This window comes from Rhinatrema bivittatum, unplaced genomic scaffold, assembly GCF_901001135.1.
Source record: "Rhinatrema bivittatum unplaced genomic scaffold, aRhiBiv1.1, whole genome shotgun sequence".
NCBI lineage: Eukaryota > Metazoa > Chordata > Amphibia > Gymnophiona > Rhinatrematidae > Rhinatrema > Rhinatrema bivittatum.
The window spans coordinates 235,787-261,227 of NW_021820499.1; the positions used below are offsets into that span (position 1 = coordinate 235,787).

General features: G+C 50.9%; 1 protein-coding gene across 1 annotated transcript in view; it reads right to left on the minus strand.

Moving 5' to 3' along the window:
* Nucleotides 1-4,884: 4,884 nt before the first annotated feature.
* VASH1 (vasohibin 1) overlaps nucleotides 4,885-25,441 on the minus strand; it is a 32,669-nt gene continuing 12,112 nt past the window's right edge. Inside the window, exons 2-7 of the mRNA XM_029586105.1 lie at nucleotides 17,370-17,458; nucleotides 17,179-17,235; nucleotides 12,694-12,768; nucleotides 7,433-7,814; nucleotides 7,019-7,125; nucleotides 4,885-6,374 (exon numbers count right to left, since the gene is read on the minus strand). Coding sequence (XP_029441965.1) covers nucleotides 6,302-6,374; nucleotides 7,019-7,125; nucleotides 7,433-7,814; nucleotides 12,694-12,768; nucleotides 17,179-17,235; nucleotides 17,370-17,458 — 783 coding nt within the window. The 3' untranslated portion in view covers nucleotides 4,885-6,301. The remainder of the gene's footprint in view (nucleotides 6,375-7,018; nucleotides 7,126-7,432; nucleotides 7,815-12,693; nucleotides 12,769-17,178; nucleotides 17,236-17,369; nucleotides 17,459-25,441) is intronic.

The following is a 25,441-nucleotide window of genomic DNA, read 5'->3' on the forward strand; positions in this document are numbered from 1 at the left end:
TACCATTTGGACGCCCAATCTTCCAGTCTCACAGGTCATCTTGCAATTTATCACAATCCGCTTGAGATGTAACGACTCTGAATAATTTTGTATCATCCGCAAATTTTATAATCTCACTCTTTTACCTTTCCAGATCATTTATATATATATTGAAAAGCAACGGTCCTAGTACAGATCCCTGAGGCACTCCACTGTTTACCCTTTTCCACTGAGAATATTGACCATTTAATCCTACTCTCTGTTTCCTGTCTTTTAACCAGTTTGCAATCCACGAAAGGACACTGCCTCCTATCCCATGACATTTTAGTTTTCTTAAAAGCCTCTCATGAGGGACTTTCTCAAACGCCTTCTGAAAATCCAAATACACTACATCTACTGGTTCACTTTTATCCACGTTTATTAACCCCTTCAAAATAATGTAGGAGATTTGTGAGGCAAGAGTTACCTTGGGTAAATCTATACTGGCCTTGTCCCATTAAACATAGTCTATGTGTTCTGTGATTTTATTTTTTAGAATAATTTCCATTATTTTTGCCAGCACTGAAGTCAGGCTCATTGGTCTATAGCAGGGCTTTCCCAAACCTGTCGGGTTTTCAGGATATCCACAATGAATATGCATGAGATAAATGTGCATATACTGAGTCTCCATGGTATGCAAATGTATCTCATGCATATTCATTGTGGATATCCTGAAAACCCAACTGGCTGTGGGGTCTCCAGGACAGGTTTGGGAAGCCCTGGTCTATAGTTTTCCAGGCCACTCCTGTAACCTCAGGGTTACACTGGCGACCTTTCAGTTTTCAGGTACAATAGACAATTTTAATGATAGGTTACAAATTTTAACTAATAGATCAGAAATTTCATTTCTGAGTTCCTTCAGTACCCTAGGATGTATACCATCCGGTCCAGGTGTTTTGCTACTCTTTAGTTTGTCAAGCCGACGTACTACATCTTCCAGGTTCACTGTGATTTGGTAAGGCTAGAGGTTAGGGATCTTCAGCTTAGAGAAGAGATGGCTAAGGGTGATATGATAGAGGTCTATAAAATAATGAATGGTGTGGAATGGATAAATGTGAATTGATTGTTTACTCTAAGACTAGGGGACACACAGTGAAGTTAATAAGTAATACCTTTAAGACAAATAGGAGAAAATATTTTTTTTACTCAGTTCTTAACTAAACTCTGGAATTTGTTGCTGGAGGATGTGGTAAAAGCTGTTACTGTAGCTGGGTTTAAAAAAAGTTTGGACAAGTTCCTGGAAGAAAAGTCCATGAGCCATTATTAAGGTGGACTTGGAGAATCTACTGCTTATCCCTGGGATGAGCATTATGGAATCTAACAACCTTTTTGAATGCTGCCAGGTCCATGTGACCTGAATTGGGCACTTTGGATATAAGATCCTAGTCCTGATGGACCTTTGGTCTGACCCAGTACGACATATCTTATGTTCAAATATCGATTCCTCCTCTCGTCCTCAGGCCTAATACTTCCTCATTTAAAGTTCATCTAAGTGCCATTGCAGCATATCAGTAGAAAGTGCTTCAGCCTCCCTCCATGAGATATTTGTGCTATTCCAAGCCTTCAGTGCCTCGGGACCTGATCAACACATGAAACCTCCCTTTGTACCTCTTGAGTCAGTGAATTTGAAAGTTTTGCAACCTGGAAAGCAGTGTTTCTTGTAGCTGACGCTTCGGCTTGAAGAGTAAGTGTATTGCAGGCGCTGATTTCTTATTCATTATACCTACAGTTTTTTTCACAACAGAGCAGTTCTCTATACTCATCCCAAGTTCATTCCAAAAGTGATCTCTTCATCATAGGCTCCAACTTGTCAAATGCGAATGAGCTGCTAAATTACTCCTTCCTGGACCCAGTGAAGCTCAATATTGCGGGTGCTCAAGCAGCCAGTGCACCTTCAGGCTGGCTCCTGTTTTCTGCATTACACAATAACCAAACGATTGTGCTACCTACCTTCTGAGACTGAATGCCCAGAGCAGAGAGGGCTCTTCACTCCTTAGATTGTATTACTTAAGAAAGTCTCAGCCTCATCGTAAAGATTCTCAGCTGTTTCTATATGATCTCAAGAAATTGAGAGGCAGTTGTGAAAACAATTCTGTCTAGTTAGCAAACTGAATATGTTATCTGCTGGCTGGTTTCCAGATAACAGACTGTCAAGGCTCATCTAGTGAGAGCCATGGCAACATCAGTGCTCATCTAAGGGCCACTACCCTTGAAAACATTTGCAAAGCTGCTACTTGGTCATCATGTCACACCTTTAACGTCCCACCACTGCCTCGACACCATATAACTGTGGACAAGCAGATTGTGCACAGCCTGTTCAGCCAGTAGTCCACGCTCCACTGGTGGGGTCCAGGTTGCTTGTTTCAGTAGTTGCTCCACACTGCAACCCTCAGCTTGGGACTTCCCACGTTATAGCTAGTTCATGCCGGCTTGTTGCTTACCCATAAACAGGGTTCTCCCTGGACAGCAGGATGAATCAGCCATGCTTAATAACTCCCCACCTTCTCCCTGGAGTCGATTAACTTCACTAAAGCATAAACTTTGGAAGAGACGCAGAGGCTCGCGAGGCAGCATGCATGCAAAGGAACTCTTGTGCATTCTCACTAAAGTCTTTACTGAGCTCTAAGAGCTGGCCCATGGTGGTGCCATCAGATGACATTACCTATATGTAATGGCTAATTCTTGCTACCTATGGCAAACCCTGTTTACATGAACGCCAACACTGCTGCTCAAAGTTCCTTGACAGGGTCAGATGTTTTGGACAGCAGCCTCACTGACCTTGGTGGCTGTGTGGAGTATTACAAAGCCTGGTAACAAGACAATAAAAGGGGCCTGATTGTTTAAGTGTTGGTCTTTTAAGAATTAAAGAGGAAGATGACAAGGCCTGACTAATGGAGGAGGTGGAGAACAGCATTTTGAATGTACTTGGGACAGACAGGAAGGGCAATGGTGAGGGGGGGAGTTGAGAGAGCTGGTGGAAGACATGGGGGAAGGAAATAGCCGGAGCTGGCTTGCATAAATGACTCTGGATGCTCATCTAACCAAGGTGGTAGAAAAGAGGATAAAGAATCTCAACTGGGCAGACTGGATGGGCCACTTGGTCTTTATCTGCTATCATTTACCAGGTTACTTAATCTCACAATCCTTCTAACCAGATTACATCAACTACTCATTTATCCCATAAACCAGCATCTGAGCAGACTGTTAAACCACCCAAACCAGAACCCACTATCTAAGCTAACTCATCATTCAACCAGATCACATCAACCACGGCGACACTAGAACAATTTTAACCAGACTGTCAGCTTCTCCCATATCCCTTCTTCCAATATCTACATCAGCTACTCTTACCCATTATCCAACATCACAAACCTCGACCAGGCTAGAGCCCAACCTTGCACCAGACTGCAGCAGCTGCCACCATATCACATAATCTACCATTTAATCAATCCGTTAGCTATCATCCTACCCCTTAATTCAACATCTAACCAGAAGATGTCAACTATTACCTTATCCCCATGTAAATGAACCACAAACTACCAATTTCAGCACCAGTACTGAGATCTCCACTCATCTCTGCTCCCCCACTAACACCTGCATTCCATTTCTCTCTCCCCCCCCCCCCCCCAGCATTCCAATATTTCACATCCCCTCCCCCTACTAAGATCCTCCCACCCCTACCCTATCTCCCAATTCAAGTACACACTTTAGCACGTTGACCTTTTAGCATTGGTCCAATGACATCGCAGCATGTGAAGAATCCAGGTTCCCTGGCAATGCAATAAAGATTTTAATCCATGAATGGAAGTGTGGCAGTAGCTATGTGTCCTATGGGGAACCCAGGTAAATCAAAGTGCAGGCCAGCTAGAACAGAAAACAGAGTCCTGGGGAAGAGAAGTATTTGCAAATAAAGCTCTATAAATTAAAAAAAAATAAAGCTTTCCCTGGGGAGGAGCTCTGGGAGAAGCAAGTCAGAGGGCCATCTATGCCAGCCACATCCTCCTGGGTCTCGAAATGGACAGAGGCCAAACAGAAGGATGAAGGACCTTTTGGTAGGTTGGCGACTAAGAAGAAAGAAAAAAAATCCATGGGGGAGGGGTGGAACAGTGAGTACCATGCCTGGGTTGCAGCGCCTCCTCCTCAGTTCCCTATAGGTTGGATAATACAAGGACTTCCCCGATCATGAGAGCCTACGGGGGGGGGGGGGGGGGTTGACAGTGAGTACCATGCCTGGGTTGCAGCGCCACCTCCTCAGTTCCCTATAGGTTAGATAATACAAGGACTCCCCGATCATGAGAGGCTGTGCAGGTGAGAGCTCTTCATCTTGGAAAAGAGATGATGAAAGGGGACATGAGAGAAGTTTATAAAATCATGAGAGGGATAGAATGGGTAAACCAAGGACGATTAGTTACCCTTTCAAATAATACTAAAGGGGACCGTCGTGAAAATGACAACAAGAAGATTCAGAACAGATCATAGAAAGTGCTTTATCGCTCAGGGCACCATCAAGCAGTGGAATCTGTCACAAGAGGATGTGATCAGGGTGACAGCACAGGTCCTGGAGGAAGAGTCCATGGCGGATGATTTGCCAGGTAGAGTAAGGAAAGCTCTTGCTATCTCTGGGTGTGAGTAAGAGGAGTTAGATCTAATTTATGGGATCTGCCAGGTACTTGTGACCTGGATTGGCCACTGTTGGAGACAGGATGCAGGGCTTAATGGACCTTTGGTCTGACCCAGTATGGCACCTCTTATGTTCAGAAAGTGTTTTATAATTTTAAATACACTTTCCTAACAGGTGATAGCTGGGATTAAGACAACAACCTCGTGTAAACCTCGGACTAGTAAGACCAATAAAGACCAGCTCTAAAAGTCAAACAGTGAAGTTTATTATGAAGAAAGGCGTGATTTCTTCAGAAGTAGCAAGCATTACAAAGCAAATGGTGTAAGCTCAAAACCTACTCAGTGCTATACTGCTACTGTATAGTATTATAAAGGGTTACCCTTCAGCCAGTCAACAGGTGTCTGCGTTTACCCACCCCTTATCCCTTTGTCCAATTAATAAATTTGTCCATATGTACGTGCTCTGTTACTAGGATGCTTTTTCTGCCATTTACACTTGCTGTTAGTTTTCCAGGAAATCAGTCTCCTTAAGTTTCGTTTTCCCAGGTCTGACGTCTCTTGTACTGGCCATATTCATACATTCCCCCCTTTGAAGGGTTTCTCCTAGGAACCCTTCACACCTATCGGCGTCGCACATCGCCTGTCTTAGGTAGTTCCGCCTGACCAAGGCTATTCCTTAGTGGCTAGAGACTTACCCGTCCTAGTACCAATGTGCTCGTTTTTCACAGATAGCTATTATTTGTGGTAGGGAATGGTGCGTTGATGTCATTGGCATCCAGGAGCATCAGGTTCAAAGTCTCTGCTTGGTTCAGCATAATCTGTGTGCTGGTCTGAGTTACCAACATTTCAGATACTTGGTCGCGACATCTTCGTATGCATATACCAAGGCATGGCAAGCAGAGGCAAACAAGTCCCAGTAAGGCAATTGTACACATGGAGCCAATCAAAACTTTGAGGCCTGAGCCTAATCCGGAGAACCATGATCTGAGGGATCCAAATAGATCTCTGATATCCAGTCCTTTCCAGGTTTGCACTGGCACATGAGCAATTGACATCTCTTCAAACACTTCACCTTTGTCGTCTATTTGAAGACAACAGTTACTGAGGTTAAACTTTCCACATAGTCCTGCTTCTGAAGCTAGTATGTAATCCAACTCTAGACGCTTCTGGTAAATGACGTTCCGGAACTTTCTTCATAATAAACTTCACTGTTTGACTTTTAGAGCTGGTCTTTATTGGTCTTACTAGTCTGAGGTTTACACTAGAGTAAGCTGTTTGTAGCCAAATCAAGCAGGAGGACCCAGGGGCTTGTCACAAAAATCAAAATCTGAGAGGTCAACATGCTTACAACTTAAAAAAAAAAACCCCAGAGTCCTAGGACGCTTCCCCTCCCCTCTTCTTTTGAGTGCTGCAAAGCGAGCTCCCTGTGAGGAAGTCATCCCTCCCCTCGGGTGCTGGTGTGCTACATCTGCGCTCACCTGGACACTGGGCTGCGTGACCTGCTTCCTTCCCCTCCCAGTTCCAGGAGCTGCGCTACAGAGTAGTGAGAAGGCTCAGTGGTGAGGGAATCCTTGCATGCCTCACAGGCTCAGATGCCACCTCTCTCCCAAGTCCCTGTGTCCATGCCGAGGAGATGGCCGCAGAGACAGACTGGTCCCTCTTCTCACACCCGGATCTGGTAAGCACTCACATCCGACACGCCTTTGGCTTCTGGAGGCTTCTTATCACCTGATGGGCTGCAGTGGGGAGAAGACAAGAATTAAAGCTCCAGCTGTATCTGCAGCGCAACGCCAGACAGATCACAAGCCTAAAACGCCTCGTCCCGGGGGAGCTCCAACACAGGCGCCTTAGCGTGCCGAGTAGGGACCTTCTTTTTCAGTTTTGATTTTATTTGAAGGTTATAACAAACAAAAAATTCAGTAGAAAAATGACCATGGAGAAAAAAAATCATTTCTCCACACATTGTATTTTGTTGTAACGCTGACATTTTTAGGAAAAAAGAAAAAACTGAAAATATACATAATATAGTATGATAGTAATGATGGCAGAAAAAGGTTCGTAGGTGCTACAGGGGCTTTAGGTTCTTAGTTTTGCTGTTTTTCATGGTTATTGGCTCGAGTGCAGCACAGAGCATAAAACGGCCAAGCATAATTCAGCTGGCAACAGTAATCCTCATCTTTTTCTTTCTAATTTTAGTCCCTGCATGGTGAAGGTAAATCAGGGCACTGCCATGCTGTTCGTTATCAGAAGCCCAATACACATAGAGCAATGACAGCCGACCACTGAAGCCTGCAAAAGAGGATCTATGCAAACCTAAGAAGAAGCACAGTAAGAATGGGAATTCTTCAGCGAGCAGTGACCACCACAGTCTGACTCTTACCGCCTCTCCCCACGGCTGTTCCTGCGCTGAGGGCTGGACTGGCCCCGCTGCGGGGAAGACAGCTCCTTCTTCCGATCCTTGCTGGGGGAAGGAGGCCCCTTGCCGATCTGAAGGAAGGCAGAAGCCACGTATTAATGATCTGCTGCTTGGCAGAACCAGGGCAGTGCGTTTCTAGCAGCAGCAGCAGCTCACGTGGAGCCGCCATGTGTGAGGTGTTAAAGGTAAGTAGTGAAGGAGCGACAGCCACGCGTCCCCAGCTAAATCCGAACTGCAAGGCCAGAACCGAAAAGGGAACGCTTCTGTGAAAATCCACTGCCGCCACAGCTGCAGGGAAGAGTGAAACCCAAAGGTTGATCAAGCCTTGCTGGGGGTCATTCCGTTCCGGCCTGCCCCCTACCCCCGTTCACCACCTACCTTCAGCCTCATGTCCCGGGCGTGCCTCTCCAGCTCCTTCCTGAAGTCCTCTCTTCCCAAGCCGTCCAGGTCCAGCACAGAGTGCTTCCACTCAATCTGCTCCACGCTGTGCGGGTCCTGCGACACGTACTGGCCCAGCTTCACCTTCTTCAAGGCGTGCCAGCAACGGCGATAGGCAGCCTCGAACTCGAAAACCAGCTCGCTCAGCGTGCGGAAAACTGCTGGCTTGTACATGAGGTCCTCCCGCCGGCTGATGCCCAGGGATCCGAAGCGGCCCCCGCAGTGCACCCCCAGCACGATGTGGCGGAAGGAGTTCCCTGAGAAGTGGGTCTTGAAGCTGATGGGGAAGCGCTCCACGCCGGGGATGCCGTTGGTGAGGTAACTGGGTGAAGTGGCCGTTCAGGAAAAGCGAGAGACCGCAGGGACCCCCCCCTCCAGAAAATAAGGATGCTCGGGTACTCGTAAACCGGCCCACAAACAGGAGTGAACTGGAAGGAGGACCAGAAGCGCAAGTCAGGGCTGACTTTTAACCGCTAAGTAAACAAGGACCGAGGCCAGGCCGTGCTGCTGTCCCTACAGCCTTGGAGAGGGGGGCAGTAATGGGTGTTGGTTATAACAGAAAGATACATTCCCAAGATACTCACTTATAGTGGGGATGAGGGGGGGGCTATACCACGGAGTGTGAGGGTTACAGGATACCTATAGCTACGTGGTCGGGAAGGGGGTTATACAGACAAATGATGATGTCCAAACATCTTGTAACAGCTTCAGTAAGGGCATTTATTCTCTTATGATGTGTCCAAATGACAGCATCATTTTCAAACAAATTCCTGGTCCCCCTCAAGTCTAATTGACAAAAACAAATAGTGGGATATTTTAGAAAGGCCTTCAGGTTAATAAGACATCGGCACAATATGCTATGAAAGATGAGCAGTCAAGCATTAGAACAAACAAATTCTCGTACCACAGCTTTCAATTTCACAATGTCAGGCTTGAATGTGTTGTGTCCGTCAGTCGCAGACAGCTGCGACTGTTACCCTTCTCCTCTTCCTCCGGAAGGATCGCTGCCTCCACTGCTGTTTGCTGAAACCCTCGGCGTCTCCAAGCCAGCATGGGCGTCCCCGTCCACCATGCTTCTCCTGAGGCCTTCTAGGGCAAGCGTGCTGCCTACGTTCTTAAACACGTCATGGCGGGAACCTCGGGGGCGGCCCCACCGCATGATGTCAGTACCTCCAGGTATTTAAACCTCCGCTCCGCTCCAATTCAACGAGTTAGCAAGGACTTGGGTTTTGCTACTCTGACCACTTCTACGCTGCTCGCTTGGATTCCTCACTTCCCTCCGGGGTATTACACTGCCTACAGAAGCTCTGAGTACCCACTCCTCGGGGGCCACTCGCTTCTTCTCGCCCTTTGGGGTATTCTGCCTAATGATCAGGACAACTGCCCTTCGGGGCTCTTGTCTGCTTTATTCCAGGTACCCTCGGTGCTCGTAGGTATTCGCTCCTCGAGGGCCTATCCTGCTCTGGGTATCCTGCACCTCTGACCACGGATCTTCCGTGAGTACTACTTCGCTCCAAGCTCTCCTCATTCCACCCTTCAGGTTCACGGCTTATCCCGCGCTGTGGAACACTACCAGACCTTCGCTACATTTGGGTGAGACCATCAATTACATTACTACTGAGACTATCTGGAGCCTTACTGTGACTACAGCATTGTCCTTTCCTTGGACAAGTCATCGTCATCACAGCAATATATCCGAAGCAAGAAACCTGTGAGGGAGTCGGTTGGACCATTAGATGACCGAGGGGTTAAAGGGGCTCTTAGGGAAGATAAGGCCATTGCAGAAAGACTAAATGAATTCTTTGCCTCCATGTTTACTAATGAGGATGTTGGGGAGGTACCCGTAATGGAGAAGGTTTTCAGGGGTGATGAGTCAGACGAACTGAACGAAATCACTGTGAACCTGGAAGATGTAGTAGGCCAGATTGACAAACTAAAGAGTAGCAAATCACCTGGACTGGATGGTATGCATCCTAGGGTGCTGAAGGAACTCAAAAATGAAATTTCTGATCTATTAGTTAAAATTTGTAACCTATCATTAAAATCATCCATTGTACCTGAAGACTGGAGGGTGGCCAATGTAACCCCAATATTTAAAAAAGGCTCCAGGGGCGATCCGGGTAACTATAGACCAGTGAGCCTGACTTCAGTGCCGGGAAAAATAGTGGAAACTATTCTCAAGATCAAAATCGTAGAGCATATAGAAAGACATGGTTTAATGGGATAGAGTCAACATGGATTTACCCAAGGGAAGTCTTGCCTAACAAATCTGCTTCATTTTTTGAAGGGGTTAATAAACATGAACCGGTAGATGTAGTGTATTTGGATTTTCAGAAGGCATTTGACAAAGTCCCTCATGAGAGGCTTCGAAGAAAACTAAAGAGTCATGGGATAGGAGGCGATGTCCTTTCGTGGATTACAAACTGGTTAAAAGACAGGAAACAGAGAGTAGGATTAAATGGTCAATTTTCTCAGTGGAAAAGAGTAAACAGTGGAGTGCCTCAGTGATCTGTACTTGAACCAGTGCTTTTCAATATATATATAAATGATCTGGAAAGGAATACGATGAGTGAGGTTATCAAATTTGCGGATGATACAAAATTATTCAGAGTAGTTAAATCATAAGCGGATTGTGATACATTACAGGAGGACCTTGCAAGACTGGAAGATTGGGCATCCAAATGGCAGATGAAATTTAATGTGGACAAGTGCAAGGTGTTGCATATAGGGAAAAATAATACTTGCTGTAGTTACACGATGTTAGGTTCCATATTAGGAGCTACCACCCATGAAAAAGATCTAGGTATCATAGTGGATAATACTTTAAAATCGTCAGCTCAGTTTACTGTAGCAGTCAAAAAAGCAAACAATGTTAGGAATTATTAGGAAGGGAATGGTTAATAAAATGGAAAATGTCATAATGCCTCTATAAAATCGCTCCATGGTGAGACCGCACCTGGAATACTGTGTACAATTCTGGTCACCGCATCTCAAAAAAGATATAGTTGCGATGGAGAAGGTACAGAGAAGGGCAACCAAAATGAAAAATGGGATGGAACAGCTCCCCTACGAGGAAAGGCTGAAGAGGTTAGGGCTGTTCAGCTTGGAGAAGAGACCGCTGAGGGGGGATGTGATAGAGGTCTTTAAGATCATGAGAGGTCTTGAACAAGTAGATGTGACTCGGTTATTTACACTTTCAAATAATAGAAGGACTAGGGGGCATTCCATGAAGTTAGCAAGTAACACATTTAAGACTAATCGGAGAAAATTCTTTTTCACTCAACACACAATAAAGCTCTGGAATTTGTTGCCAGAGGATGTGGTTAATGCAGTTAGTGTAGATAGGTTCAAAAAAGGTTTGGATAAGTTCTTGGAGGAGAAGTCCATTAATGGCTATTAATCAAATTTACTTACGGAATAGCCACTGCTATTAATTGCATCAGTAGCATGGGATCTCCTTGGTGTTTGGGTAATTGCCAGGTTCTTATGGCCTGGTTTGGCCTCTGTTGGACCAGGATACTGGGCTTGATGGACCCTTGGTCTGACCCAGTATGGCATTTTCTTATCTTCTTAATTTCTTATGTTCTCAAAATAAAGCTTCCTTTCCTCGGTGTCTGCTTGTTATTGATTCTAGCCTATCGTTGTGGTTTCCCATGGGGCCCCTCCCCCTGGGCGGAGTCATCACCACTTCAACCAATAGTCCACATTATGCCACAAACCCAACAGAATGACAGGGATTTCCAGTCAGCACTTAATTATATAATTATATATATATATATATATATATATATATATATATATATATATAGTTATAATTATATAACTATAAGGGATCCCTTCATGTTCCCCCAATCAAATTGGTACAAAGATTATCTATCAGGGACCGGGCCTTTTCAACAGCAGGCCCCACTATTTGGAATACACTACCCCCAGACCTCCGACAGGAAACCTGCCTCATAAATTTTAAAAAGAAACTGAAGACTTGGCTTTTCGGTAGAGCCTTTCCTGTCTCCTAGACTATATCCTACTAAGATATTTTTCAATCAGCTGTACTTCAATAACTAGCAGAATGTCATATAATCATGTTATAATGCTAGAGTTATTCTCCTGAGGTTGGCTTCAAGCCCCTTCCCTCTGTTATATCTCTCTACTTTGATTATCTGTCTCTTCATTTCCAATTCCTAGTTACTCACCCTTGTTATAATGTAACTTTTTACCTTCTGCTCACAATCTGTCTCCTCTTTTGAGGTTTGACTAGTTACTGTTAATGTACTATCGTTCAATGTAAACAGAGTTGATTTGATCTGTATCAAGAAAATCGGTATATAAAATCCCTAAATAAATAAATAAATAATTAGTGAAAAGAAAAAACGTGTCAAAATAAGGTCATGTGATCCGGGCTGCCACTCAGTGAAGAGGAATGCGGTCACGTGATCCGGGCTGCCACTCAGTGAAGAGGAACGCGGTCACGTGATCCGGGCTGCCACTAAGTTAAGAGGAACGCGGTCACGTGATCCGGGCTGCCACTAAGTGAAGAGGAACGCAGTCACGTGATCCGGGCTGTCAGAGGCGCCACATCAAATAAAAGCAGACCAGACTCATTTCGTGGATATTTTTCAGAAACCATTGATACCCTTAGCCCGCTGTTACCTATGGGACCCTGGAGACTTTGATTGCACTCATGTATAAATTTCACTACCCCTCATGTGACTTTGATTTGACGCAGTTTTCCTTTTCACTATTTGATATGCTCACTGGAAATCCCTGTCATTGAAGCCTGTCATCGTGAAATTGTTTCTTCTAATGCTTGACTGCTCATCTTTCATATCATGTTGTGCTGATGTCTGACTGACCTGAAGGCCTTTCTAAAATATCACACTATTTGTTTTTGTCAATTAGACTTGAGGTCACTCCCGACGCAGTTATCCCGAGACATGGCCCGTGTCTGGGGACCGGGGATTTGTTTGAAAATGATGCTGTCGTTTAGACGGCCCCTTACTGAATCTGTCACAAGATGGTGGACATCACATTCTCTGACCCTTCTTTGCTTACTCTGTCCTGAAGCAGACAGTTTGGACAATACTGGGACACATGCCCAGTTCAGAACCTGATTGGGGAGGGGGAGGGAGAAAGAGTGGATAAGTTTCCAGGACAGTGGGGAAGGGACTACGCCGTGGGAGATGAGGGTACCAGAAGGATACATTCCCAGGATCACAGCTTCCAGGCATTTAATGGGCAATGACTCTTTGATCATCTCCTTGGCAACATCCATCAGTCTGGGGTGGGAAAGGAAGGTGGAGACAAAACAAATAAGCCTCAGTCTCCCTGCACAGATTACTTTAATAAGGGAAAAAGATTAAAATGATGGAATGGGGGCAGCACTTACCCAGTTAGAGGTACTAGGAGGGGTGGAGTGGAATGGAGGGGAGGGGAGCACTGACCCAGTCAGAGGTACTAGGAGGGGTGGAGTGGAATGGAGGGGCAGCACTCACCCAGTCAGTGGTACTAGGAGGGGTGGAGTGGAATGGAGGGGCAGCACTGACCCAGTCAGAGGTACTAGGAGGGGTGGAGTGGAATGGAGGGGCATCACTCACCCAGTTAGAGGTACTAGGAGGGGTGGAGTGGAATGGAGGGGCAGCACTCACCCAGTCAGAGGTACTAGGAGGGGTGGAGTGGAATGGAGGGGCAGCACTCACCCAGTAAGAGGTACTAGGAGGGGTGAAGAGGAATGGAGGGGCAGCACTCACCCAGTCAGAGGTACTAGGAGGGGTGAAGAGGAATGGAAGGGCAGCACTCACCCAGCCAGGGGTACCAGGAGGGGTGAAGAGGAATGGAAGGGCAGCACTCACCCAGCCAGGGGTACCAGAAGGGGTAGAGGGGAGGGGAGCACTTACCCAGTAAGAGGTACTAGGAGGGGTGGAGTGGAATGGAGGGGCAGCACTCATCCAGTCAGAGGTACTAGGAGGGGTGGAGTGGAATGGAGGGGCAGCACTCATCCAGTCAGTGGTACTAGGAGGGGTGGAGTGGAATGGAGGGGCAGCACTCACCCAGTCAGAGGTACTAGGAGGGGTGGAATGGAGGGGCAGCACTCACCCAGTCAGAGGTACTAGGAGGGGTGGAGTGGAATGGAGGGGCAGCACTCAACCAGTCAGAGGTACCAGGAGGGGTGAAGAGGAATGGAAGGGCAGCACTCACCCAGCCAGGGGTACCAGGAGGGGTAAAGGGGAGGGGAGCACTTACCCAGTAAGAGGTACTAGGAGGGGTGGAGTGGAATGAAGGGGCAGCACTCATCCAGACAGAGGTACTAGGAGGGGTGGAGTGGAATGGAGGGGCAGCACTCATCCAGAGGTACTAGGAGGGGTGGAGTGGAATGAAGGGGCAGCACTCACCCAGTAAGAGGTACTAGGAGGGGTGGAGTGGAATGAAGGGGCAGCACTCACCCAGTAAGAGGTACTAGGAGGGGTGGAGTGGAATGGAGGGGCAGCACTCACCCAGACAGAGGTACTAGGAGGGGTGGAGTGGAATGGAGGGGCAGCACTCATCCAGAGGTACTAGGAGGGGTGGAGTGGAATGGAGGGGCAGAACTCATCCAGAGGTACTAGGAGGGGTGGAGTGGAATAGAGGGGCAGCACTTACCCAGTCAGAGGTACCAGGAGGGGTGAATAGGAATGGATGGGCAGCACTCACCCAGTCAGAGGTACTAGGAGGGGTGGAGTGGAATGGAGGTGCAGCACTTACCCAGTCAGAGGTAGTAGGAGGGGTGGAGTGGAGCATCACTTACCCAGTTAGAGGTACTAGGAAGGGTGGAGTGGAGCATCACTTACCCAGTTAGAGGTAGTAGGAGGGGTGGAGTGGGGTGGAGGGACAGCACTTACCCAGTTAGAGGTACTAGGAGGGGTGGAGTGGAGCATCACTTACCCAGTTAGAGGTACTAGGAGGGGTGGAGTGGAGCATCACTTACCCAGTTAGAGGTACTATTAGGGGTGGAGTGGGGTTGAATGGAGGGGAAGCACTTACCCAGTTAGAGGTACTAGGAGGAGTGGAGTGGAATGGAGGGGCAGCACTTACCCAGTCAGAGGTACTAGGAGGGGTGGAGTGGAGCAGCACTTACCCAGTTAGAGGTACTAGGAAGGGTGGAGTGGAGCATCACTTACCCAGTTAGAGGTACTAGGAAAGGTGGAGTGGAGCAGCACTTACCCAGTTAGAGGTACTAGGAAGGGTGGAGTGGAGCATCACTTACCCAGTTAGAGGTAGTAGGAGGGGTGGAGTGGGGTGGAGGGGCAGCACTTACCCAGTCAGAGGTAGTAGGAGGGGTGGAGTGGAGCATCACTTACCCAGTTAGAGGTACTAGGAGGGGTGGAGTGGAGCATCACTTACCCAGTTAGAGGTACTAGGAGGGGTGGAGTGGGGTGGAATGGAGGGGAAGCATTTACCCAGTCAGGGTTACTAGGAGGGGTGGAGTGGAATGGAGGGGCAGCACTCACCCAGTCAGAGGTACTAGGAGGAGTGGAGTGGAATGGAGGGGCTGCACTCACCCAGTCAGAGGTACTAGGAGGGGTGGAGTGGAGCAGCACTTACCCAGTTAGAGGTACTAGGAAGGGTGGAGTAGAGCATCACTTACCCAGTTAGAGGTAGTAGGAGGGGTGGAGTGGGGTGGAGGGGCAGCACTTACCCAGTCAGCGGTAGTAGGAGGGGTGGAGTGGAGCATCACTTACCCAGTTAGAGGTACTAGGAGGGGTGGAGTGGAGCATCACTTACCCAGTTAGAGGTACTAGGAGGGGTGGAGTGGGGTGGAATGGAGGGGAAGCATTTACCCAGTCAGGGTTACTAGGAGGGGTGGAGTGGAATGGCGGGGCAGCACTCACCCAGTCAGAGGTACTAGGAGGAGTGGAGTGGAATGGAGGGGCAGCACTCACCCAGTCAGAGGAACTAGGAGGAGTGGAGTGGAATGGAGGGGCAGCACTTACCCAGTCAGAGGTACTAGGAGGAGTGGAGTGGAATGGAGGGGCAGCACTCACCCAGTCAGAGGTACTAGGAGGGGTGGAGTGGAATGGAGGGGCAGCACTCACCCAGTCAGAGGTACTAGGAGGGGTGGAGTGGAATGGAGGGGCAGCACTCACCCAGTCAGAGGTACTAGGAGGGGTGGAGTGGAATGGAGGGGCAGCACTTACCCAGTCAGAGGTACTAGGAGGAGTGGAGTGGAATGGAGGGGCAGCACTTACCCAGTTAGAGGTACTAGGAGGGTGGAGTGGGTTGAATGGAGGAACAGCCCTTACCCAGTTAAGGGTACTAGGGGGGGTGGAGTGGGGTGGAATGGAGGGGAAGCATTTACCCAGTTAGTGGTACTAGGAGGGGTGGAGTGGAATGGAGGGGCAGCACTCACCCAGTCAGAGGTACTAGGAGGGTGGAGTGGGTTGAATGGAGGAACAGCCCTTACCCAGTTAAGGGTACTAGGGGGGGTGGAGTGGAGCAGCACTTACCCAGTTAGGGGTACTAGGACCAGTGGAGTGGGATGGAATGGAGGGACAGCACTTACCCAGTTAGAGGTACTAGGAGGGGTGGAGTGGAGCAGCACTTACCCAGTTAGAGGTACTAGGAGGGGTGGAGGGGAGCAGCACTTACCCAGTTAGAGGTACTAGGAGGGGTGGAATGTAGGAACAGCACTTACCCAGTTAGAAGTACTAGGAGGAGTGGAGGGGAGCAGCACTTACCCAGTTAGAGGTACTAGGAGGGGTGGAGGGGAGCAGCACTTACCCAGTTAGAGGTACTAGGAGGGGTGGAGTGGAGCAGCACTTACCCAGTTAGAGGTACTAGGAGGGGTGGAGTGGAGCAGCACTTACCCAGTTAGAGGTACTAGGAGGGGTGGAGTGGAGCAGCACTTACCCAGTTAGAGGTACTAGGAGGGGTGGAGTGGAATGGAGGGGCAGCACTTACCCAGTCAGAGGTACTAGGAGGAGTGGAATGGAGGGGCAGCACTTACCCAGTCAGAGGTACTATTAGGGGTGGAGTGGGGTGGAATGGAGGGGCAGCACTTACCCAGTCAGAGGTACTAGGAGGGGTGGAGTGGAATGGAGGGGCAGCACTCACCCAGTCAGAGGTACTAGGAGGGGTGGAGTGGAATGACGGGGCAGCACTCACCCAGTCAGAGGTACTAGGAGGGGTGGAGTGGAATGGCGGGGCAGCACTCACCCAGTCAGAGGTACTAGGAGGAGTGGAGTGGAATGGAGGGGCAGCACTCACCCAGTCAGAGGAACTAGGAGGAGTGGAATGGAGGGGCAGCACTCACCCAGTCAGAGGTACTAGGAGGAGTGGAGTGGAATGGAGGGGCAGCACTTACCCAGTCAAAGGTACTAGGAGGGGTGGAGTGGAATGGAGGGGCAGCACTCACCCAGTCAGAGGTACTAGGAGGGGTGGAGTGGAATGGAGGGGCAGCACTTACCCAGTCAGAGGTACTAGGAGGAGTGGAGTGGAATGGAGGGGCAGCACTTACCCAGTTAGAGGTACTAGGAGGGTGGAGTGGGTTGAATGGAGGAACAGCCCTTACCCAGTTAAGGGTACTAGGGGGGGTGGAGTGGAGCAGCACTTACCCAGTTAGGGGTACTAGGACCAGTGGAGTGGGATGGAATGGAGGGACAGCACTTACCCAGTTAGAGGTACTAGGAGGGGTGGAGTGGAGCAGCACTTACCCAGTTAGAGGTCTGCTTTTCTTGATTTCAAAGAACTGTGTCCCACTATGATTGTACCTGTGAAGTGAATGTTAAGGCGTAAAAGCATCAGCAAGAGAAAAAAGCCCCCCAGAGGGTTGATTGCCCCTCCTGGGAGAGTGCGAGGGACGAGGTCTCCTCTCTCTCCCTGCAAAAGACAGTGCTGAGGATACTGCAGCTCCCTGATGTACCTCTGTACCGCTTCCAGACGCTCCAGCACAGGGCTCGTGGGTAAGCAGGCAGGCACGCTCGGTGTAGGAATCTGAAAGAGGGGAGAAGGAAAAGAGTAAGAGCAGCGCCTAACTGCCCCCTGCCCTGCCTGAAATCCCCCTACACCAGCACCACTTCTCCCTCTCCCTCCCTTGCTCTCCACCTTCTCCTGTAGAAGAGGGCACAGCATCCTCACTTAGGTCCCTCCGCCAGGAGGCCCGCCCAGCCAGGCCTGGGTTAGGCATGGACACCGGCCTGCGGTACCAGGTTCTCAGGTGCCGCGGCATTGCTGGATCCAGGCAGAAACAGGAGCAGCAACTGCAGTTTAAACATAGTTTTATCCCACCTGTGCTAACAGGTCCTGTGTGCACCCCCACCCCCAGGCTTCCTGTGATCCTGGAAACCTGCACGGGGCCCGTCAGCGCACAAGGGCGACACGAGGCCTCAGGCCAAATCTATATATTTTTTACGTCTGCACTTCCTGCTGCTGCTGCTTGGAGCCCGCACCACATTCACTTCTTGTCCCTCCTAACAAGAGGAGTGAATTCAGTGCTGTGGGCAACTGCTGTAGGAACAGTGATTATGGGGAACGGTGCAAGAGGAGGGCTGCTGCAGGTAATGATGTGGGAGTGCTGGCTGCAGGGGATGAGGAGGACAGGGTATGAGGGGTGCTGGCTGCTGGAGGTCTCCGTGTAGGGAGTGGTGCAAGAGGAGGGCTGCTGCAGGTAATGATGTGGGAGTGCTGGCTGCACAGGATGGGGAGGAACGGGAGGGGTAAGGACTGGTGCTGCCGCAGGGGATGGGGAGGGCAGGGTATGAGGGGTGCTGGCTGCTGGAGGTCTCCGTGTAGGGAGAGGTGCAAGAGGAGGGCTGCTGCAGGTAATGATGTGGGAGTGCTGGCTGCACGGGATGGGGAGGAACGGGAGGGGTAAGGACTGGTGCTGCCGCAGGGGATGGGGAGGGCAGGGTATGAGGGGTGCTGGCTGCTGGAGGTCTCCGTGTAGGGAGTGGTGCAAGAGGAGGGCTGCTGCAGGTAATGATGTGGGAGTGCTGGCTGCAGGGGATGGGGAGGAGCGGGAGTGGTAAGGACCGGTGCTGCCGGAGGGGGAGGGGAGGGCAGGGTATGAGGGGTGCTGGCTGCTGGAGGTGTCCCTGTAGGGAGTGGTGCAAGAGGAGGGCTGCTGCAGGTAATGATGTGGGAGTGCTGGCTGCACGGGATGGGGAGGAGCGGGAGTGGTAAGGACCGGTGCTGCCACAGGGGGAGGGGAGGGCAGGGTATGAGGGGTGCTGGCTGCTGGAGGTGTCCGTGTAGGGAGTGGTGCAAGAGGAGGGCTGCTGCAGGTAATGATGTGGGAGTGCTGGCTGCAGGGGATGGGGAGGAACGGGAGTGGTAAGGCCCGGTGCTGCCGCAGGGGGAGGGGAGGGCAGGGTATGAGGGGTGCTGGCTGCTGGAGGTGTCCCTGTAGGGAGTGGTGCAAGAGGAGGGCTGCTGCAGGTAATGATGTGGGAGTGCTGGCTGCAGGGGATGGGGAGGAACGGGAGTGGTAAGGCCCGGTGCTGCCACAGGGGGAGGGGAGGGCAGGGTATGAGGGGTGCTGGCTGCTGGAGGTGTCCCTGTAGGGAGTGATGCAAGAGGAGGGCTGCTGCAGGTAATGATGTGGGAGTGCTGGCTGCAGGGGATGGGGAGGAACGGGAGTGGTAAGGCCCGGTGCTGCCGCAGGGGGAGGGGAGGGCAGGGTATGAGGGGTGCTGGCTGCTGGAGGTGTCCCTGTAGGGAGTGATGCAAGAGGAGGGCTGCTGCAGGTAATGATATGGGAGTGCTGGCTGCAGGGGATGGGGAGGAACGGGAGTGGTAAGGCCCGGTGCTGCCGCAGGGGGAGGGGAGGGCAGGGTACGAGGGGTGCTGGCTGCTGGAGGTGTCCCTGTAGGGAGTGATGCAAGAGGAGGGCTGCTGTAGGTAATGATATGGGAGTGCTGGCTGCAGGGGATGGGGAGGAACGGGAGTGGTAAGGCCCGGTGCTGCCGCAGGGGGAGGGGAGGGCAGGGTACGAGGGGTGCTGGCTGCTGGAGGTGTCCGTGTAGGGAGTGGTGCAGGAGCACTGGTTGTAAGGGAGCGGTGCAGGGGTGCAGGATGTGTCAGAGGCACCAGTGTAAGGAGACCCTTCCTTCTCCCTCAGGTGCAGTCAGTGCTCTCCTTGAAGCTGCAGGACCATGAAGGCAGTAACTCAAGAACTAACCTTGTTTATTTGCATTTATGTGTCACTTCTGCAGGTAAATGACAACCCGCATAACATAAGAAGTGCCCAGGTTGGTGCTGTGCGCGTGGCTTGCTCTGCAGCTGGCCTGGGAGGAGGTGCTGATTTTACATGGTGATTTCAGAGGCAGGAGACGGGGCTTGTGTTGCAGTGCAACTCTGGCTTACGGTGCCCGGCACATCCTGAGCTCCCCGGCTCAGCGCTGCGGACGTGGAGGGGCTGCTCTGTTACACCGCTCACTCACCTGCCCCAGCAATCCCAGGCTTCTCACTCTCAGAGTCCTCGAAGGAAAGATCCCACCTCCAGGACCAGGTTACTGCTGTTTGCTCATTTTTGCCTCTCTTCCTCTTATTCTAATCATTAGGTAAACTCCTTTGGCAAAGCATGTAGCTTGTCATGCCAATAAAGTTACCTGAATCTATCTGCCTTTACCTCAGAGACGCCACCTCTGCAAACTGAAACACACCGGGAGCAGAAAATTAATTCCTGAACCCGATCTCCTCCCATCTAGACATGAATAGCAACCAATCGGGCGGCCAAAGCAACAGCCGGGTCCTCTCCGGATACCCGAGCTCAGGAAGTTTACGCCGGTCACGTCTGTCACCAAACAAAGCCCATGAATAATGCAGGGGCGCTTCAGTCCGAAAAGCAGCAGAGAGCGCAGAGTCCCTGCAAGGCGACCTCCAGCTCTGGAGCAGCGGACGCCCAGCCTGCCGGTCTCTCCAGGTCACGCACCCCACCTGCCCTCTGGCACAGCACTACTCCCTGGATGGAAGGAGGCTGCAGGCCACGTCAGGAATTTGCAGCAAAGCCTTTCCAGAGCGCCTGGGGCGCAAACTGCAGCCTTCAGTACCACCCGGTTGGTACGTGAATGTGGAAAAGGGAGCAAGATGCCAAAAAATTCAGAGGCGTTAAAGCCCAGGCCGACTCTAAGGAACTGCAAAAGGATCCTGTGAAAGCGGAGGATCGGACGTCTAATGTTCCACATTGCTGCCCGAAACATAAGGCTCGGAGGTAACCCGCACAGAGCAGCAGCCTCTCCCCTAAGAAACCTGCTGGACAGGCCGGATGGACCCTTTGGCCTTTCTCTGCCATCATTACTGTGTTGCTATGTAAATGGCAGATAAAGTTTAGGGTTGAGGAGGGCACAGCAATGCACGTAAGAATACTGAGGGGAAGGAAATGGTTGAAAGAAAAACCCAGGCCCCGACGTCAGTCCAGATGCAGGGGTTACGCACGCTCAGCCACCAGCAGATGGATACCAAGGACACATTTTTGTGCCGATGCAATTTCCCTCTATATAGTCTGTGCAGCAGGAGAGGGCAGTAGACTCTCGCCCAAGCTAAGCCTGCTCAAAAAAACAAACCAAATATTCCTCCAGAACCCAAAAACAGATCTTCCTGGACTTCCTCTTACAATCCACCCTACGGATAACTACTGGGATATACTTCTATTATTATTATTTCCCTCTATGGGTCACAAGCAGGTTCTGGTCTGGATTGGTCTGTCAGGACTCAAGGAAAGGAAATTAATAGGTACACGAGTTTCACCTTCCTTATCATCCTGCCAGACCAGTCCAGATGCATGGGACATCCCCAAGCAGTAACTAATGTAGACGGGAAGGAACTGCCCCAAAAACCACATCCTCCTTGGCCTGCAGGTCCAGTCTATAGTACTTAAATGACAAATGCTCGGAGGCCCATGTTGCTGTCTTGCAATTTTCCAATGGAGAAAATGGCCTGCTCTCTGCCCTCGATGAGGCCTGAGCCCTCAATCCTTCTGGGACCTGCCCTCCCTTTATAATGTAAGCAGAGGCAATTGCCCTCTTAGTCTAAGTGATGGAAGCCTTAGATGCTGCTTCCCCCCTTCAGTGGCCACTGAAAAGAATAACTTCTAGAAGACGCTTATGAGCACACGGAAGAGACAGGTCTCTCGCCACCTGCCGGGTCAGGCACAATGAGCCTATTGCTTTCCTGCTCCTCAGTGAGGAGTCTGGGACTTGCCCCTCTTCCATGATCCTGTTCTGAATGGCTGAGTGCAATGCAAAGGCCTCGGTAGGTCTCTTAATGCCTGTTAAGGCCGTCTCCTTTGGCTCTCTTGTGCCAGCTTTAGCAACTGCGCCACCTTAGAAAACAGAGCTCCCAGCTACTTTCTGAACAACCTCCGTGCTACATCCTCTCACGGGGCTCCAAACGCATGGCCTGAGCCTTCTCCTCCCCTGCGATGCACTACAGAGCTCCCAGCTCCTTTCTGAACAACCTCCGTGCTACATCCTCTCACGGGGCTCCAAACGCATGGCCTGAGCCTTCTCCTCTCCTGCCCATGCACTACAGAGCTCCCAGCTCCTTTCTGAACAACCTCCGTGCTACATCCTCTCACGGGGCTCCAAACGCATGGCCTGAGCCTTCTCCTCCCCTGCCCATGCACTACAGAGCTCCCAGCTCCTTTCTGAACAACCTCCGTGCTACATCCTCTCACGGGGCTCCAAACGCATGGCCTGAGCCTTCTCCTCTCCTGCCCATGCACTACAGAGCTCCCAGCTCCTTTCTGAACAACCTCCGTGCTACATCCTCTCACGGGGCTCCAAACGCATGGCCTGAGCCTTCTCCTCCCCTGCCCATGCACTACAGAGCTCCCAACTCCTTTCTGAACAACCTCCGTGCTACATCCTCTCACGGGGCTCCAAACGCATGGCCTGAGCCTTCTCCTCTCCTGCCGATGCACTACAGAGCTCCCAGCTCCTTTCTGAACAACCTCCGTGCCTCATCCTCTCACGGAGCTCCAAACGCATGGCCTGAGCCTTCTCCTCTCCTGCCGATGCACTACAGAGCTCCCAGCTCCTTTCTGAACAACCTCCGTGCTACATCCTCTCACGGAGCTCCAAACGCATGGCCTGAGCCTTCTCCTCCCCAGCCGATGCACTACAGAGCTCCCAACTCCTTTCTGAACAACCTCCGTGCTACATCCTCTCACGGGGCTCCAAACGCATGGCCTGAGCCTTCTCCTCCCCTGCCCATGCACTATAGAGCTCCCAGCTCCTTTCTGAACAACCTCCGTGCTACCTCCTCTCACGGAGCTCCAAACGCATGGCCTGAGCCTTCTCCTCCCCTGCCCATGCACTACAGAGCTCCCAGCTACTTTCTGAACAACCTCCGTGCTACATCCTCTCACGGAGCTCCAAACGCATGGCCTGAGCCTTCTCCTCCCCTGCCGATGCACTACAGAGCTCCCAGCTACTTTCTGAACAACCTCCGTGCTACATCCTCTCACGGGGCTCCAAACGCATGGCCTGAGCCTTCTCCTCCCCTGCCGATGCACTACAGAGCTCCCAGCTCCTTTCTGAACAACCTCCGTGCTACATCCTCTCACGGGGCTCCAAACGCATGGCCTGAGCCTTCTCCTCTCCTGCCGATGCACTACAGAGCTCCCAGCTACTTTCTGAACAACCTCCGTGCTACATCCTGTCACGGAGCTCCAAACGCATGGCCTGAGCCTTCTCCTCCCCTGCCGATGCACTACAGAGCTCCCAGCTACTTTCTGAACAACCTCCGTGCTACATCCTCTCACGGGGCTCCAAACGCATGGCCTGAGCCTTCTCCTCCCCTGCCGATGCACTACAGAGCTCCCAGCTACTTTCTGAACAACCTCCGTGCTACATCCTCTCACGGGGCTCCAAACGCATGGCCTGAGCCTTCTCCTCCCCTGCCCATGCACTACAGAGCTCCCAGCTCCTTTCTGAACAACCTCCGTGCTACATCCTCTCACGGGGCTCCAAACGCATGGCCTGAGCCTTCTCCTCCCCTGCCCATGCACTACAGAGCTCCCAACTCCTTTCTGAACAACCTCCGTGCTACATCCTCTCACGGGGCTCCAAACGCATGGCCTGAGCCTTCTCCTCCCCTGCCGATGCACTACAGAGCTCCCAGCTACTTTCTGAACAACCTCCGTGCTACATCCTCTCACGGAGCTCCAAACGCATGGCCTGAGCCTTCTCCTCCCCTGCCGATGCACTACAGAGCTCCCAGCTACTTTCTGAACAACCTCCGTGCTACATCCTCTCACGGAGCTCCAAACGCATGGCCTGAGCCTTCTCCTCTCCTGCCCATGCACTACAGAGCTCCCAGCTCCTTTCTGAACAACCTCCGTGCTACATCCTCTCACGGAGCTCCAAACGCATGGCCTGAGCCTTCTCCTCTCCTGCCGATGCACTACAGAGCTCCCAGCTACTTTCTGAACAACCTCCGTGCTACATCCTCTCACGGAGCTCCAAACGCATGGCCTGAGCCTTCTCCTCTCCTGCCGATGCACTACAGAGCTCCCAGCTCCTTTCTGAACAACCTCCGTGCTACATCCTCTCACGGGGCTCCAAACGCATGGCCTGAGCCTTCTCCTCCCCTGCCCATGCACTACAGAGCTCCCGGTTCCCCGCTGTCCTGCTCAACAGCCCTTATCTCCAGGGTGGACAACTTCATCTGTGCTCCTCCCCATCACAGGCATTTCTTTCCCTTCTCGGACACTGCACAATGAAATGGGGAGTAGGAGGAAAGAGGGCTGAGTAACTGTCATGGGGCCCGAGGGAACCCAGCCACTTACGGAGTTTATTCAACTGGAGTACGCATCCTTCGTAGTCTTCTTACTCTTTTCAGCTTTCTGCTGCTGGCCCAAAGAAGAATGGGATTTTCCAGGGATTGACCTGACCGTTATTTACGATCCCGACTTGGCCCTGGCTCTAGAAGGGAGAACGGCCCTCCTGTGTCTCCTGCTACACCAGGCCAACGATCCTTCATCTCCTGGAGGCAGGGGACCACTGACACCAGATTACCCAGCGAGAAACGTCAGCAGGAAGCTGTGTCCTCTGCCTCTGTCTGCAGGGGAGGGAGCATGAACCATGCACCTGGTCTGGGCCTGCAGGAGAAGAGGAGAGGCCTAAGGAACTCAAAATGTACTCACGGGTGGAAAGGAAGGAAGAGAGGAGAGGACAGGAAGATGCAAATATTCAGCAGGTTTCACAAAAGTGGCAAAAGGCATTTTTCACATAAAAAGAAGTTTGAGGACAAAGTCATAATATGAACTTGGAGGAAAAAAGGTTTAGAGGAAATAGTGCTGGATGCCTGCAATAGCCGAGCAATGAACTTCAGTTTGGTTTTCAGTAAGGAAGGCACTGGAGAAGGAGGGTTGCTGGCTGGCAAGAGTACAGATGAGAGTAGGATAGATGCAATCTCATTTACAGAAGAGCTAGGAAAACTGAAAGTGGACAAGGCCATGGGGCCTGATGAGGTTCATCCCAGGATACTGAGGGAGCGCAGAGATGTGCTGACGGCTCCGCTGTGTGACCTGTTCAATAGATCCCTAGAAACGGGAGCGGTGCCGCGGGACTGGAGAAGAGCAGAGGTGGTTTCATAGAGGAGGCAGGTCAGCCTCACCTCAGTGGTGGGAAAAGTAATGGAGACTCTGCTGAAGGAAAGGAAAGGGATCTATCTACAATCCGGTGGGGCTTGCTGGACCCGAGGCAGCGTGGATTCACCAGGGGAACGTCCTGTCAGACTAATATTTTGATTTGGTGACAAGAGAACTATATCACGGAAGATCGCTCAGTTTGATAAGGTCTCACACAGGAGGCTCACGAATAAGCTGAGAAGCCTGGCATGGATCACAAATTGATGACTGACAGACATCCGTGAGTAGTGGCTAAGGAACAGTTCTGAAGAGAGAAGAGCAGCGAGGCTTGTATTACAGTGAATGTTTCACCGCGGAACACGTCAAGGTTTCTCTTTGCAATC